The 16,477-nt window shown below is 43.4% G+C and overlaps 1 protein-coding gene and 1 non-coding gene across 32 annotated transcripts in view; both read left to right on the top strand.

Annotated features, from left to right (window-relative positions):
* Positions 1 to 4,766: 4,766 nt before the first annotated feature.
* The window catches only part of PCBP2 (poly(rC) binding protein 2), a 22,512-nt gene continuing 10,801 nt past the window's right edge, over positions 4,767 to 16,477 (top strand). For 5 of the 31 annotated variants that reach the window (XM_030866829.3, XM_060306770.2, XM_030866827.3 and 2 more), the window contains exons 1-9: positions 4,777 to 4,932; positions 7,262 to 7,404; positions 7,969 to 7,992; positions 8,081 to 8,113; positions 9,018 to 9,134; positions 11,531 to 11,662; positions 12,633 to 12,761; positions 13,780 to 13,866; positions 15,693 to 15,785. In XM_030866829.3, coding sequence (XP_030722689.1) covers positions 7,336 to 7,404; positions 7,969 to 7,992; positions 8,081 to 8,113; positions 9,018 to 9,134; positions 11,531 to 11,662; positions 12,633 to 12,761; positions 13,780 to 13,866; positions 15,693 to 15,785 — 684 coding nt within the window. In that variant the 5' untranslated portion in view covers positions 4,777 to 4,932; positions 7,262 to 7,335. Of the gene's footprint in view, positions 4,933 to 7,261; positions 7,405 to 7,968; positions 7,993 to 8,080; positions 8,114 to 9,017; positions 9,135 to 11,530; positions 11,663 to 12,632; positions 12,762 to 13,779; positions 13,867 to 15,692; positions 15,786 to 16,477 lie in introns of all 31 variants that reach the window. The other 26 variants (XM_060306781.2, XM_060306780.2, XM_030866844.3 and 23 more) reach the window with 17 other exon arrangements.
* On the top strand, positions 9,548 to 9,654 carry LOC115858796 (U6 spliceosomal RNA). The gene has a single exon (XR_004041800.1). It is a non-coding gene; the product is annotated as a U6 spliceosomal RNA (small nuclear RNA).

Genomic DNA, 16,477 nt, shown 5'->3' with positions numbered 1-16,477 from the left:
GGCTCTAGATGGGTCTAGAGGAAGGAGTGGACTTGAGAGATTTTACTGAGGTGGAACCCACAGGGCTTAGGGATTGAGTGTGGGGCTTGAACAGGGAAGGAGTGTTTTTAGTTGGCTGGATTGCATCTACCACTTGTCCCTGGGGTGAGTTATATGAAATAAATGCTTAAAATAAATATATTAGAGCTAGCTTCTAATTTTATTAGGATATCCAAGACCAAGGCCTGTTTTCCAGTGTCCTGGATTTGGGGGCCATTCTAATGGTTTTTTCCCAATCATACTCCGTTTTTATTTACTCATCAGCTCTTCCTTTTCGAGGAGGAGAGGGAGATGTGGGCACAGGGAGATTGTGAGGTGAAAGAGAAACAGATGTTGACAAGCAAACCACAAATTAAGGAGAGATAATGAGAAGTGGCTCAAGGGGGAAAACACAAAGAGAAACAAAGAAATTAGGGAGAAAATTCACTGACCTCCTTCCCCAGTTTTAACCATGGACAGCCCAATTCCCCTTCCTGGCTTTTCTAAGTCACATGCACAACACCTTGCTGTTTTGCTATTGTTGTTTCTCAAAAGTCTATTAACTTTTTTTTTTTTTTATATTCCTACTAGCAATGTATGAGCAATCCATTTTTCCAAATCCTTGCCAGCATTTGGTGTTGTCACTAGTTTTTTTTTATTTTAGCCATTTTTATAAGTTTTTTTCTTTAATTAATTTATTTATTTTTGGCTGTGTTGGGTCTTCATTTCTGTGCAAGGGCTTTCTCTAGTTGCGGCGAGCAGGGGCCACTCCTCATCGCGGTGCACGGGCCTCTCACTGCTGTGGCCTCTCCCGTTGCGGAGCACAGGCTCCGGACGCGCAGGCTCAGCGGCCAGGGCTCACAGGCCCAGCCGCTCCGCGGCATGTGGGATCTTCCCAGACTGGGGTTCGAACCCGTGTCCCCTGCATTGGCAGGCGGATTCTCAACCACTGCGCCACCAGGGAAGCCCCTATTAACTTTTTGAAAGCTAAAAGTAATACATGTACTTGGGGGAAAATTGTAACATTTTTAATAGGATGCTCGGTGAAAAGTAAGGTTCTCTTCTCATCCCAGATTTCCAGCTTCCTCCCCAAAGGCAACCACGACTACCAAATTCTTTTGTAAATTTCCAGAGCTATTCTGAACATAGTTAAATATCCCCTCCCTTTCTATTTCTACCTTACATTGTTCCTATTGCCCCTACCCCGACTTTATATCAAATGGGAGCATAGTACAGGCCCTCTTTTGGACCTAACATTTTCCCATTTAATTATCTATTTTGGAGTTGATTCCATATCAGTATGTGTATGTGTGTGTGTGTGGATAACATTGTTTTAACAGCATTTCATTCAACCAATCTTTTATTGCTGGAATTTTAGAATGTTTTCAACTTTGCTATACATTTAACTGCTGTGGGGAGCGTTTTGGTACATATATCTTTGCCAGAGGTTGAAAAATTGGATGCTTACAGCTATATCTGGCCATGGACTTTTTTTTTTTTTGAGGGACCACTCTCTGTGTTAATTATCAGACATTTTCAATAAAGTTTCAGATTTCAAGCTGGAAACTCTAGCACCACTGCGCCACCAGGGAAGTCCCCCTGTTGCCTTTCATTAGGCCAGTTACATTACTTGCCTGGCTCCCGAGAGCACTAGGTTGGTGCGCCGTGTTTTGTGCATCAGTATAAGACTCTAAAGATGGTGGTTCTCACATGTTTTTGTCTTAGGCCCAATGTCCATGAGAGGATCTGGGATTCTGCCATTCTTTTCTTACTAGGAACTAAGTATAGTAAGATTTCCACACAAGTAATTGAAAATGGGAAAGGATAGGAAACCCATTAGGTCTATTAATAAAATCCAGGGCTTCCCTGGTGGCGCAGTGGTTGAGAGTCCGCCTGCCGATGCAGGGGACATGGGTTCGTGCCCCGGTCCGGGAAGATCCCACGTGCCGCGGATCGGCTAGGCCCGTGAGCCATGGCCGCTGAGTCTGCGTGCCTGGAGCCTGTGCTCTGCAACGGGAGAGGCCACAACAGTGAGAGGACCGCGTACCAAAAAAAAAAAAAAAAATCCAAATTGACACTGTAGCTTTGGGGACTGTTAAGTCATAGGATGAGTCTTCAGTTTGCTGTCTTTTCGGAATCATTTCCCTGTTTCAGGTTGTTTTGCAGCTGTAGGCAAGTTCACTCACTTGACTAATTTGGTTCCACTTCTGAGAAGAATTTATTGATTCATAAAATTATCAAGTGTTGCTATTGGATGCATCTTTTTCAAAGCTGGCTGCAACTGTTGGCCAGTCCCAGCAGAAGCCATGTTATTGTTAGTAGAGTTATGTTGTATTATTTTATCAACTTTTAATTTGATCTTTGTTTTGCGCCCATTATTAGAGATGATTTCACAGATAGCCACTCACTTTCACCCCAGCTCTTAGAGCCCCTGGGGTGTAAATGACCCAACTGCAAAATCTTGAGGTTAATCTGACCTTCAGCCCAGGCCTCACAGTAAGCCTGCTCCTTGGTTTGCTTTTTTCTGAGTGTCCTAACATTTTCCTACCTCCTTTGCTCTCTGTCAGTATTTGCTCTGCCCCTTGCCTTTGCCAAATGACAGACTTCTTTTTATTTCTATCTCACGTTGTTCCTAATGCCCACCCATCATTTGGAGGGTGGAAGGAAAGGCATTGGAGACCCCAAGCCTTATTTTCCACTTCAGAAAGCTATCTCTTTTCAGATAACTCCACTGAATTGGGGTTGTCCAATAATACTTGACTAATATTAAGGCCAGAACTGACACCTGAAGAACTCAAACAAGGGTAAATAATAACCCTGTAGTAGCTGTCTCTTTCAATATCCTTCTTTTTATTTTGTTTTATTCCCTTCCAGGGCTCTTCTCTATTTTTTAAACAAAAGTTTTAATTTGGAAATTTACAGATATATACAGGAGTAGAGAAAGCAGTTTAATGAACTCCTATTTCCCATAACCTAGCCTCAATAATTATCAACACTTTGCCAATCTTGTTCCATTCCACATCATATTTTTTCCAATTTTTATTATGAAAATTATTATTATTTTGGGGGGGCACACCACGGGGCTTACAGGATCTTAGTTCCCCTATCAGGGAATGAACCCAGGCCATGGCAGTGAAAGTGCAGAGACCTAACCACTGGACAGCCAGGGAATTCCCTGAAAATTATTTTTTAAAAGTTTGAAGAACAGTACAATGATCACCCGTAAACCTACCACCTACACTCAACAACTGTTAACATTTTACCAAGTTTGCTTCATTTATATACCTATGTGAACCATTTGAAAGTCTGTTTCATGCATCATGACCCTTCACCCTTAAATATTTCATCATGTACCTCTTAAAACAGCATTTCTCCTGCATAACCACAATTCCATTATCACACTTAAGAAAACTAACAACACCTCCTAAAATTTGCTAATGTTCAGTTCATGTTTGAATTTCCTCAGTTGTCTCCGAAATGTCTTATATAGCTGTTTTTCTTCTTAAAAAAAAAAACAGGATCCAAACAAGATCCACACATTACATTTGATTATCATTCTTTTAAATTTCTCCTCTTTTCCCTCCCGTTCCTTTTCCTCCTCTCTTTCTTTTCGAAGAGAACAGCCTAGTTGTCTTGTAGAATGTCCTGGATTCTGGATTTGCTGATTATCTCCTTGATGTGTTTAACTTTTTCCTTTATCCCTTGTAAATTTCCTGTAAATTGCAAATCGGGTCTGAAGGCTTGATTATATTAAGATTAAACACTTGACAAGAATACTTAATAGATGATGCTATGTACTTATTGCATCTCACCAAGGACTATGTCAAAGTTGTACTATTAGTGATGCAAAGTTTGATCACTTGGGTAAGGTGGTGACTATATGATGTTTCGATTTAAAATTTTCGGGTTTCTTTCTTTTTTTTCAAATAGTCCATGTGATATTTGGCACCAGGATAACATCCTGCTCCCTAACAAACTTTCCCTTAGAGTTTTGATGATTGATGGCACTTGCTTGAATCAATTATTTCATTTTGGGTTGGAGAATAAATGGTGATTTTCTAACTTTTTTATTTCCCTACATTCATTATATGGAACTCTTGAAAAAAGTTTTCTCTTATCGACTAGAGATGAACTACAGTTCTTCCTAAAAGAAAGGGTAAATGCTTAAATCTTTCCTTTTAATTACCAATTTTCAGAGTAAGTTGGTGTAAAAGTGACCTCCAATGTGGCAAATTAGCTTTTTTTCTCTTTCTGAGTATCACTATAGACTACTGGGTTTTCCCGGCTCTTGTCAGTTTCTCCTCACACATCCCATTTTCCCGTTTCCTTTATCCATGGCGACTGCCAACTCTCTCCGCACTTACGCCTGGGCTTTCCAGCCAGCCCGCTAGGGGACACTAGTTTCCTCCCTGCCCCCCCCCACGCTGCCGCTCTATCATGAACTTCGCCGTCTGCTACCAGTTGTCTCGCTGGTGTCAGTGGTGTCCACGGAGCCGCTCTAGGCTGTTGGGAGGCCGTCCGTATTGCGTGGGGAGGGTTTGGACGACGCAGTCGCCTCGCCGGCCCCCGGGGCGGTTAGCGCTTCCGGGGTCGGAGGGTGCGCGGGGTTGAAAGCGGGCCGCTCCGCCCCGTCCCCCTCCCAGACCAGCAGAGGCAGCAGCCGGAGCAGCCGCAGCCTGCGCCCTCTCCCGCCCGCCCGCCCTCCGCCCGCCCGCCCGCCCTCCGCCGCCCTCCACCCGCCCCGGGGTCTCTTTCCCCCTTCCTCCTCCTCCTCCTCCACCCCCCCCTTCCTCCTCCGCCCGCCCGCGGGGCCCCCCTCGCCTTCCCGCCCGCCCCTATTGTTCCGCCCCCGGCCTCCCGCCCTTCCCCTTCCCGCCCGCTCCCCTTTTCCCCTCAGTCGCCTCGCGCCTGCAGGTAAGCTTCAAGATTCTCCCTCCGCCCGCGGCTATAGCTCTATTTCTATTCTTGCCATCTTTCTTAGCGGTCTCCGGTCCTCGTCACGAGCCCCGACCTCGCGTAGTCCCGCGTGAGCGCCTACCTCCTCACTCTGCTTGGCCGGCCATTCACGCGAGGCCCTGGCTCCGGCGAGGCCTACTAGGCCTCGCGAAAGGCCTTCCCCCTCCCCCCCTCCCCCCCCCGCTTTTTCCCGGTGGCGGCTGCGCAGGAGTCAAGGAGGGCGCGCGCGCGGTAGGGGGGGGCGGCGGTGGATTTGTTGGTTGAGGCGGGTGAGGGGAGGCGATGGCCGGCTTGCTGGCCGGGCGGGTGAGCGCGGCTCCCCGCGGGGGTCAGGCGCTGGCGCAGCCACACGAGGAGGCGCTACTAGTCCGGCTCCTCCCCCTGGATCGCAGCGCCCCCCCCCGACCGAACCGTTTATTTTTTTTCCCGTCTTTTCTAGTGGAGGGATAGGGGGTGCATTTTTTGAGTGGAAAATGCTTGGATGACCAAGGGGAGGGGGGCTGTGGAGTTAAAGAAAGGGTAGACGGGCTCCCAGTTACCGAGTTATGCAGGACGTTCTCTCGAGGTAACGAATTTTGAAATTACAAAATGCCGCTGTAGACCCAGACCGAGCTATTTATAGGAGAAGGGGTAATGGACTGCAGGATTAACAGCTGGATTCCTGGGATTGGGTACACTGACGTTGATCTAGTCAGGAGAGAAGTATGACAGGGATTTCTTGGATGATTTGGAGTTGGAAATGCACCTTTGTTCCTTACCTCAAGAAATGGCTTCAAATAGGTTTTCAATTTTCTTGCCCTTTCGAACTTGGATTTATTGTGGTATTTGTAACGTGCTTCCTATTATGTGAATGGGGATAAGGAATTAAACTGCCAAATTTTTACCATGTCTTACTGAAAAAAGAAAGTTTTCTGCACAGACTTAACTCTCTCTCCCCGTTCCCCTCCTCACCCCTAGCACTATTGTTTTTCCTTGAGTGAAAAGTGTTGAATTCTGGGATTTTGCCAGTAATTAATTATATTCTGGAAATGGGGGAATGAAGTGCTTTGGGGATGCCTCAGTCACCTCAGTCACTTACTTGAGGTAGCCATAGGGCAGCTTGCCATATACAGAATGGTTTGGCAGCCACTTAAACACTTTAAATACTTAGGATATGTATGTTTTGTGTTAGAGCAAAGTTAAAACGGTGGCTGGTTTTGTGAAGGGGCAAGACTGGGTGTAGGAGAGAGATCACTGATGTTGTTTTGAAGGGATGGGTACTAAAAATGTCACTGGAGAAATTTCACAACTTTGGGAAGAACCACTCTTAGGGCCTAAAGAGGTGTTGTAGGCTAAGGTATATCCAAAAACATTCTTTCTACACGTAGTCAATTATTCTAAAGCAGAAATGTTAGGAACATTTCTTTAGAGGATACGTGGGGAAAGGGCCTCAGTAGGAAAGGCTCGTTACTGCTGTTGTTTAAAACAACTACACAATAAATTTTTAGCAGTACCAGTTTTAATTTCGATTGTTTCCTTTGGAAGAAAATTTAAGATTTAATAGATTTGAATGAAGACTTGAGTGGTAACAGAGGTTAACACAGAAGCAAGGAAAATTTTCAGATCTTGAGTGACTATCAAGCTAGGTTGGGAAAAGAGGACTCAGGCTGCACTTAATGTATTGAGTCATTTCCCAAAGGGGAATATGGAACCCAGCCTGCAATAGAAGGCATTTCACATGCTTTTTCAATGAGGTTTTTGATGTAAATCTTTTAAAAATTATTTGGTGGCATCTATTGACATTCAAAATTTTAATGTGAGATGCCTCTTATCAATTTCTTTACCTAGAAATTGCTGCCAGTAAGAACGTTTACATGTGTCCTCTCTAGCTTTCAACCCAAGAAGCTTCCTAACAGGGAAGCGAAAGGTCGTTGCCCTGAGTGTAGTTGATTAGTTTGAGGTTTGCCCTCATGATTTCCAGGTGTTTCTGTATTCTCTTGAAGCTTATTCTGCTGAAGGACAACTGGTGCACGTTCAGCAGTTCTCTTAGAACCATTGCCAATTGAAGGAATCTTTCACATCCTGAGAGTCAGCAGAAACCATACCGTTAATGAGAGCAGACTGGAAAGTTGCCTTCCATACTCTGTAAGAGAACCTGAGCTGTTAATGCAGTTGTGCTGGATGTATATAAGCCTGCCAACTGATAGACTGTCATTTAAGGAAAAGAGTTCATTAGAAAACATTGATAATGGTTAAAGTAAATTTCTGTTGTTTTCCTACTCTGATTTTCGTCATGTTTTCATTTCAGTTTTTGACTTTCACCCCCACCAGTGACCAAAGACTTGACCACTCAAAGTCCAGCTCCTCAGAACACTGCTCGACATGGACACCGGTGTGATTGAAGGTGGATTAAATGTCACTCTCACCATCCGGCTACTTATGCATGGAAAGGTATGCACCAGCTTGGGAAATTGGGTCATAGTAACTGCTAGGGGAGGGGCCAGGAAGAGAGGGCATGGATCTCGGAGCTCATCAGATTAGCACTGTGGGGTGTCTGGCTTTAGAACTCTTCTCTAGCGGAGTAGATGAGAGTGTAGTGGGAAAACGAACAGACTTTACTAGGAAGCGCCACTGAGCAGGAAAGGCTTAACCAGAGGCTAGAGCCAAAGACTGTCTCATACCTGGATGATAAGTTTTTCTCATGGATGTTGCTATAGCTTGTGATAGGTAGATTTCCCCTGCCCAAACAATTTTGGGGTAACTTTAAGGTGGGGTGATATATTTGGTATTTTAAAAAAGGATTTACATTAAAGATAGCATTTAATTACTCCATTATTTCTTCACAGTTGTTTGATAGCTTTGCTTATATTTTGAGCAAAGAAAATAATAAGCCTGTCCATTCCTTTTCCCAATAAATCTTAGTTTTTCCATTGCTTTGGACTGTTAAAAATTACTTTTTGTGATAATGAACGCTTCAGATTTCCTCATATTTGACACTAATTTTCTCCATTGCAGGAAGTTGGCAGTATCATCGGGAAGGTAAGACATCACTTCAACTCTAATTACTATTTAGTCAGTCTGCATTTAAATAGCAGTTGGAACTCACTCTTGACTTTTCCTCTTACAGAAAGGAGAATCAGTTAAGAAGATGCGTGAGGAGGTGAGTTATTGCGGATGGGGGGGTTAAGGGACTGTTAACTTGGGAAGTAAAAAACCTTTAAAACAAAAGCAAAAAAAAATTTAATGAGAGATTAGAAGGGGGAATTTTTTTTTTTGGCCGTGCGGCATGTGGGATCTTAGTTCTCCGACCGGAGATCAAACCTGCGCCTGCTTCAGTGAAAGTGCAGAGTCTTAACCACTGGACCGCCAGGGAAGTCCCAGAAGGGAGGAGATCTTTTTCTCTCTCTCTCTTTTTTTTTTAGATTTATTTATTTTATTTTTGGCTGGGTTGGGTCTTCGTTGCGACGAGCCGGGGGCCACTCTGTTGCGGTGCACGGGCCTCTCATTGTGGTGGCTTCTCTTGTTGCGGAGCACAGGCTCCAGGCAGGTGGGCCCCAGCAGCTGTGACACGCGGGCTCAGCAGTTCTGGCTCACGGGCTCGAGCCGCAGGCCCAGTAGTTGTGGCATACGGGCTCAGCTGCTCCACGGCATGTGGGATCCACCTGGACCAGGGTTCGAACCCGTGTCCCGTGCATTGGCAGGTAGATTCTTAACTACTGTGCCACCAGGGAAGCCTGAGGGGGAGATCTTAATAGGAGAAGCTTGTATTTTTCTGGCGCAGTTATTTGTAATGACAAATAGTATGCTGGGAAATGTAATTTTAGGAAGTCTCAGGTCATTCAAGACTTAAAGCAGCTTCTGTAGTTCATGTTTGAGGACAAATATGGAGCACTATTTGAAGTGATGTCGATATTGCCTTGTGTCAGAATCATGTATACAGGCAGTTTCTTGCCCATCTTATTTAGGAGGGATTATATATTTGTGTGTGTGTGTGTGTGTGCGCGCGCGCGCACACGCACTCAGATCTTTTTCTCTTTAACCTTTTGGCTCTGTTTCCTATCCAGAGTGGTGCACGTATCAACATCTCAGAAGGGAATTGTCCTGAGAGGATTATCACTTTGGCTGGACCCACTAATGCCATCTTCAAAGCCTTTGCTATGATCATTGACAAACTGGAAGAGGTTTGTTGTTCCCTGCCCCTCATTCTTTATTTTGTGCTTCTAGGTAGTTTAATGATTTCTAAGGGCTTTTAAAATTCAAGGACAGACTAGATCATAAAACTCCGTAAATGGGTTCTTTGCTCCCATTCATCATCCCCCAAATTGGACCATTTGTAATTAAAAAAAGATGTCACTTTAATCGGTAGAAAAATACAATTGTCCCTTGAACAACATGAGTGTGAAGTGTGCAGGTCTACTTGTACTTGATTTTTTTTTTTTTTTTAATAAATACGTACTACACAACACGTATTGTAGAACTACACAATCAGAGGTAGCTTGAATCTGTGGATGCAGAACTGCGGATAAGTTAAGTTATACGTGGACTTCTGACTGGGGTGGGGTGTCGGCACCCCTAACCCCCAACTGTAGTTTGAGTGCTCACTTTGGCAGCACATAAACTACAATTGGAATGATACAGAGAAGATTGGCGTGGCCTCTGTGTAAGGATGACACGCACATTTGTGAAGCATTCCCTATTTTCCAGTTATAAAATAAGTAATGGGAGGTTAACTTTGTTTGGTGGCAAACGGTTATTACACTTACTGTGTTGATCATCTTGTAATGTATTTAAATGTCAAATCACTATGTTGTACATCTGAAAGCTAAATAGTGTATATTGACTATACTTGAATAAAAGAGCCCCCAGAAAAACCCCCAAATAGTTTGACTATTATCAGGGACTCTAAAAAATGTGTGAAAAACCAGCATGTTTTATTTCTTAACCAGCAGTTTTGAAGGTATGCCACCACTGTGTTGGTAATTATGTCCCCTAATTCATAGTTGAGTGGACTAAATTAACATGCTTTTGTTAGGAGCCCTTCTGAACACTAATATATTCCATAAATACAGGTATCTTCCAACCCTGGATGCAGTTATATATTTTAAAAAAAAATCTGGTAACTGTGTCTATACTATACTTGAGCTATACTTGAAGGGAGGGAATGCGTTTTATAAGTGATCAGAAGCAAAATATCAATACCAGAGATTTTCTGACTGAAGGAAGTTTTTTTAATAATTAACTGGTTTCAACCTTAAAATGCTGAACAACCATTGCCCTAGGTCCAGTCTTCAGCTTCCTCCCACTTCTGCAGTAATAGTGCTAATCATGCATTTGACATTGCAGGCAGAGGAGAGCTTCGGGGCTGCTGCTTGATGCCTTAATGGTGCCTGAAATCTTATCCTTGCCAAGATCAGAAATGTTATCCTTTGATCTGCAAGACCCTGCTAATCCAGAGCTTGTAGCTTTAAAAAAGTTCAGAAAATCTAGCGACTTCCCTGGTGGTCCAGTGGCTAAGACTCGAGCTCCCAGCGCCGGGGGACCAGGTTCAATCCCTGATCAGGGAACTAGATCCCACATGCTGCACCAGAGAGCCTGCGTGCCACAACTAAGACCCGGTGCAGCCGAATAAATATATTTTTAAAAAATTCAGAAAATCTATTCATGCTTTCAACAAATAAGCATGTTCTTGACTTTAGGGGCTTATGTTTGAGGAGTTCCCAGGTCTAGCTACTACATAGAGATTAGGCTAAAACCATTTAATTCTCAGAAGGCTAAACTTAACTAGTTTAAAGCCATGACTTTCAGATGCAGCATATTGTAACTGGAAAGACTATGGGCTTTGGAACCAATACAGTCCTTTAGTTTAAAATCTACAGCTTTTTAGATGTGATTGGGGTAGGTACTCAGCCTCAATTTCATTATCTGTACAATGGTACTATTACCAAGAAATTAAGACAAGGATAAATGGAAGTACAGTATTTAATCTTTATGTAGTTTTCTAAGAGAACAGAATTGGTTACTTGAATTTGTTTTGTTTTGTTTTTTTTTTTTTGCGGTACACGGGCCTCTCACTGTTGTGGCCTCTCCCCATTGCGGAGCACAGGCTCCGGACGCGCAGGCTCAGCGGCCATGGCTCACAGGCCCAGCCGCTCTGCCGCATGTGGGATCTTCCCGGACCGGGGCACGAACCCATGTCCCCTGCATCGGCAGGCGGACTCTCAACCACTGCACCACCAGGGAAGCCCGGTTACTTGAATTTGGATTGCATTGTTTTATCTCTTAATATTTAATTTTGTCTTCTACTGAGAAAACTCTTTAATTATCAAAGTAAGTTTTCTCTCTACTAAGAACACTTCCGGTGTGAAGGAAAATATATTTAGGGCTAAACCTGAGGACGTTTGTAGGCCATTTTATCTTTTCAGAAATAGGGTTTTGGGGGGAGGCAATATTTGAACCTTTGTTGATGCAGATTGTGACATAATATGTCCCTTGTAAGGTTCTTTCATGGCAGTTATGGGTTCCCAGGGATCTGTTTAAACTTTTATATTCTGATGTTTTGACTAATTTCTTGTTGTAGGACATCAGCAGCTCTATGACCAATAGCACAGCTGCCAGTAGACCCCCAGTCACTCTGAGGCTGGTGGTCCCTGCTAGTCAGTGTGGCTCTCTCATTGGGAAAGGTGGTTGCAAGATCAAGGAAATACGTGAGGTTGGTAACTTGTGCTCATTTTCTTTTTGAAATGTAAATTATTCTAAATGTGCTTCTTCTATTAGCCTTTACTATGTCTAGGAAAAGTTTGTGTTCATTGAGATGAAGATTTTTATTAAAGTAATAGTCCTAGAAGACTGTAATTTGCTTGGTATATGTGTATATATATATTTTATATTCCATATATTTTAACAACAATAAATCAGAAAAGTTAACCAGAATTTCCACCTATTGCATATGACCCATTGGCAACTTTTCCATGAGACTACGTTATCTTTTTTTTATGTTTAAAGAGCTTTCAATTTGATCGATAATATCAAGTATTTTTCTTGGCCAAATCCCTAAATAGCAAGGGGAAAATGAAGGTGTATTGGGATGTAGTTGTAATTCTCCCTTTTAAATTATGGAAGTTACATGAAATTGTGGAAGCTTTTAATTATATCTGGGAGTTATTGAATTGGATGTTGGAATGAAATTTGAATGGCTCCTAAAGGAAAACTAATTGTAGTTTTTGGGAGCCTTTTGTACATGCCATGTGAGCAGGGATTTTGATTTTGTTCATTGATGTATTCCAAGTACCTGGGGTGGTACCTGGCACATATAGCATGGGCTTGATATAAACATTTGTTAAATGAGAGAATGAAAGGTGGGTGATATTTGTGGGTATTTTGTTTGATGGCCTACAGAGCTATCATTAGCTGAGAGGAAACTGTCTAGAGGGACCCTTTTCTTGAGACCAGGTTAAATTTACGCTGTTATTCAGCCTTATTTTCAGCTTTCAGAGGATAATTTATAACTGATTAAACAGTCTTATCTGGAATAAGGGAAGAGTGGGAAGGGAGGATAAAAAGGGTAAGATAGGAGATGGGATAAGTGTCTACTGAGCTTTAGATTCTTAAGATTTCTGCTGGGAGATACTGAAGAGTATGAGCTGTTTTTTCTGATTTTAAAATTTTTTTTACCCCCAAAGAGTACAGGGGCTCAGGTCCAGGTGGCAGGGGATATGCTCCCCAACTCAACTGAGCGGGCCATCACTATTGCTGGCATTCCGCAGTCCATCATTGAGTGTGTGAAACAGATCTGCGTGGTCATGTTGGAGGTAAGCCCTCAGGCTCATGCTGAGAATGGGGGGAGGGTGATTTAGGGAGACAGACTGATCTATATTTAGTAAGACTAGAATTAGGTGAGGCTGTTAGAAGCCTTCAGTGGGGGTGGGGAAGAGGTTCCCTGAGTTCATATTTTCCTTCCCCCAGCTTTGACTTTTCTTATAGTGCAAGCAAAAATAGAAACTAAGCAGTGGTGATCATTTGGTTTACAGCGATTTTAGCAGAGTTGGTAGGGGAAGATTCACTACTAGGAATGAGTGGACAAAAGATGTATCTGGGTTCCTGAGAAGCTAAGTTAAATTGCCTTTCAGATTACAATATTTTAGCTACATGCAACTTTGATATATTCTTTAAATTAATTTCTGATGAGGCAGGATTATATTCAGAATGCTGTATGTATAAAAAAAAATGTATCCATAATGGTGTTTCTGAATGACTTATGAGGTTCTGGTGGATGCTATTCAATTAACAAGAATAGCAAAATTAAGGGGAATTAAACCTTTTTAGAATTGTCATAGGGAGTTGGTCCCATATTGGTGAGAAAGGAAAGTAGAATTTTCAAGTAGAGTTTAGGAAAATATTGATTGAGCCTTTGAACTATTTATGGACAGTCCTAAGTGCAACATTTGGGAGTTTTATTTCCTATTTTGTCTTTATTTCCTATTCAGGCCAAAATGTAGGATCTTAATTACCAACTCAAACGTACATATGTACACATACAGGTTTTTCGTGTTAATTAGACTTATTTGAACACATGGAAATAATGCCTAAATTATTACAGGGGAATCTGCCTTGATGAGAATTAGTGTGAGCTCTGTAGTCCACGGACCATCTTACTGCTTTAAAGGCAAATAACTGCAGATGATTTGAGATTAGATCTAGCCAGAGACAACGTTGGTAGGTGAGGGAATGGAAATAATACAGTTTTTAATTTAACTGACCTGTGTGAGCTTAAGCCACACAGCTGAAGCAGCTTTGAAACCTTATCTCTTTTTGTTTTTTTCCCCTCTGACTCTCTCCCAGTCCCCCCCGAAGGGCGTGACCATCCCGTACCGGCCCAAGCCGTCCAGTTCTCCAGTCATCTTTGCAGGTGGTCAGGTAAGAAATTTTTTATTGGTGGGCTAAGGTGAACAAGGATTATGTCTGAAATGTCAAAACTTTGCCAGCAGCACACCAGGCCACTCTGCATGCTTGCTGAAACCTGTACTCTGGCCATAATTTGACCTGCTTTCAGTTTTATTTTTTGTACTGGAGAAAGCTATGAATGCTATCTTATTTAATTTTTAGCAGGCAATGGGAGTTTTGTAGGCACTCGGAAGAGGTAATTTACTTAGTAATTTAAGGTGGGTTGGGTTAGAAGAACGGGTTAAATTGCCTTGGTGTCACTACTTCTTTCCCTACCCCACCCCATCCCATGTTTTTTCATGTGTGGGGTGTTCTTTAGAGGTCTGAATAAAGGTAGCAAAGAGTTGGACCTCTGAAAGAGATTCTTGGATGGTGGTCTCAAATTGGGGGTCCTGAAATTGAGTGTCCTACAAACTTCCCCTTCTCCCCACCTCACCTCCCCTACTCCTACCCCTTCACTCCCAAACTCCAGTGTGTTGTCCCCGGGCTCTTAACCTCATAAACACTGGTTTGAACCCACATGGCATAACAAATCAGCTGGGGTAAGGGTTCAGTGTCTAAGAATAGAAGGGGGAGAGCATGTTGGGTCTGTGACCTTTGGTGTTAGAGTAAGAACACCAAAGCACCTCTTTGGCCTCTCCTCCTTCACCCACCTAAACTCTGGATCCTTGGCACGTGGTTTATTCTGAATTTAGATTTTTATGACAAAGGGCACTGATTAGCACCATGGTTTTATGCTTTTTGGTTAGTATTTGAGGAGTAGGTAGGTTTTTAAAATATTGAGGTTCAGGCTGAAATAGTGACCTTGATTTTGGTAGCTGCCTAAACAAGTATAGTGCTCAAAGTGCCTTTTCGTACATGGGGCTGACCTGTTAAAAGCACAGATATTCAACTAGTTCCATCTTATATTTGAACTGGAGAAGCACTTAAAGTCCATCTCATTCATATTCTATTGAGTTGTCATAAAACTGAATAAGTTTTGGGGGACTTAGTTTGTCTTGTAGTTCTGGAAGCGTTCACAAGAAATTAATCATCTCATAGTTTAGTACCTTGCTTTTAACACTAGCCTTGTACAAACTGGTTTGGTCAAAGGGCTCTCCATGAGTCTGGATAGTTAGGCAGGATAAACAGGCCCAGAGTCAGTGTAGCAGGGAGGTTTAGTTCTAGGCGTTTTCCCTTCTACCCTGGAACTACAAGTTCCTACTCTTCTGGATTCTTCCACTCCCACTTGGGATTATCTAGAGTCCATACTGCACAGCAGCAGTCCTCTCCATTTACAAGTCTTCCTTCATTTCCCTTTCCTTCCCTCCCCTTCCCACCCACCCCTTCTTACCTCTTTGCTTTCCTTCCCTCCCTTCCCTTTATTCAATTGACCACCCTCTAAAAACTTGCAGCTTCTTCTTCCATGAGTGGCCCTGTCTTGGATTATTCCCATGGGCCTTTTTAAATGGACCAGTTCATGCAGTGTCCACAGATGGACCTGTGTCTTTTGTTCCTCTGTGACAAAGTGGGCTCTGTAGGGGTTCAATTTAATCGCACACTGACCAGGAGCTGGCATCAGCTCTGTTGCCCCACCCCTTCATTCTGACTGAAAATAGCCCAATTGTGCAGTGTGAAATCTGCCACCATAGGTAACTTTTTTTTTTAATTCACTGATTGCAGCTCGTTTCAAATTGTGTTGTGAGCTCCTTTTTAAAGGAAAAGAAAAAATTAAACAACTTTTTTTGTGTGAATTTCATGCTGGTGACAAGGTGCCGGATTGACAGCCCTGGAGACTGAAATCCTCTATTTATCCACAGGACAGGTACAGCACAGGCAGCGACAGTGCGAGCTTTCCCCACACCACCCCGTCCATGTGCCTCAACCCTGACCTGGAGGGACCACCTCTAGAGGTGAGAGGGGATGTTCAGTCTCCAAGGCTCACTCAATCCTTCCGCCTCAGCCGAGACTGCCAACACGCGGGGGGCCAGTGGCGCTGGTGATTTTTGTGCTGTGGACACCACCTGTCCACGGGGACCTGGACTGACCCCCCCACCTCATTTCACACAGGCTGCGTAGCCCACCAGATGGTAACACCAACTCTCTTTTTTTTTTCCTTTTTTTTCCTTTTTTTGTTCAACCCCTTTTCCCTGTCTCCTACTCCTCCTACCCCATTTTCACCTTCCCACCCCAACCTGGGTGCACTTTTGGGGGTACTGGCCACTGTGATGTGAGAAGCCTCACATCCTGTGAACCAGCTGCTCCTTCCTTCCCCTCCCTTCCCGATTCTCCTTGTCCCCACCCCATTGCCCTGAAGACCCAGCTCCCTTTTCGGGAGGTTATGGTGTGGGGGGAGGAGGGTGTAGTGGGAGCTGCAAGTGCCTTTTATGGAGGGGAGGTGGGAGAAGGCAGGACTTAGAACACAGTGATTTTTTTGTGTGTGTATGTTCCTATGGTCAGCTCCCTAGTGCTAGGGACCCAACTAGCTTCCAGTGCACTTAAGGTCTTTAGGCAGATGTAGAGAAAAATAAGATAGGAAAGGGAAGTGTTTCAAAACATGCCATGTAGGTTTGTGCAGATAAAAATCATTCATGTCACCATGATT

The sequence above is a fragment of the Globicephala melas genome, chromosome 10 (assembly GCF_963455315.2).
Source record: "Globicephala melas chromosome 10, mGloMel1.2, whole genome shotgun sequence".
Classification (NCBI taxonomy): domain Eukaryota; kingdom Metazoa; phylum Chordata; class Mammalia; order Artiodactyla; family Delphinidae; genus Globicephala; species Globicephala melas.
The sequence above is the reverse complement of the archived record's forward strand: the minus strand, read 5'-3'. Positions and strand labels throughout refer to the sequence as shown.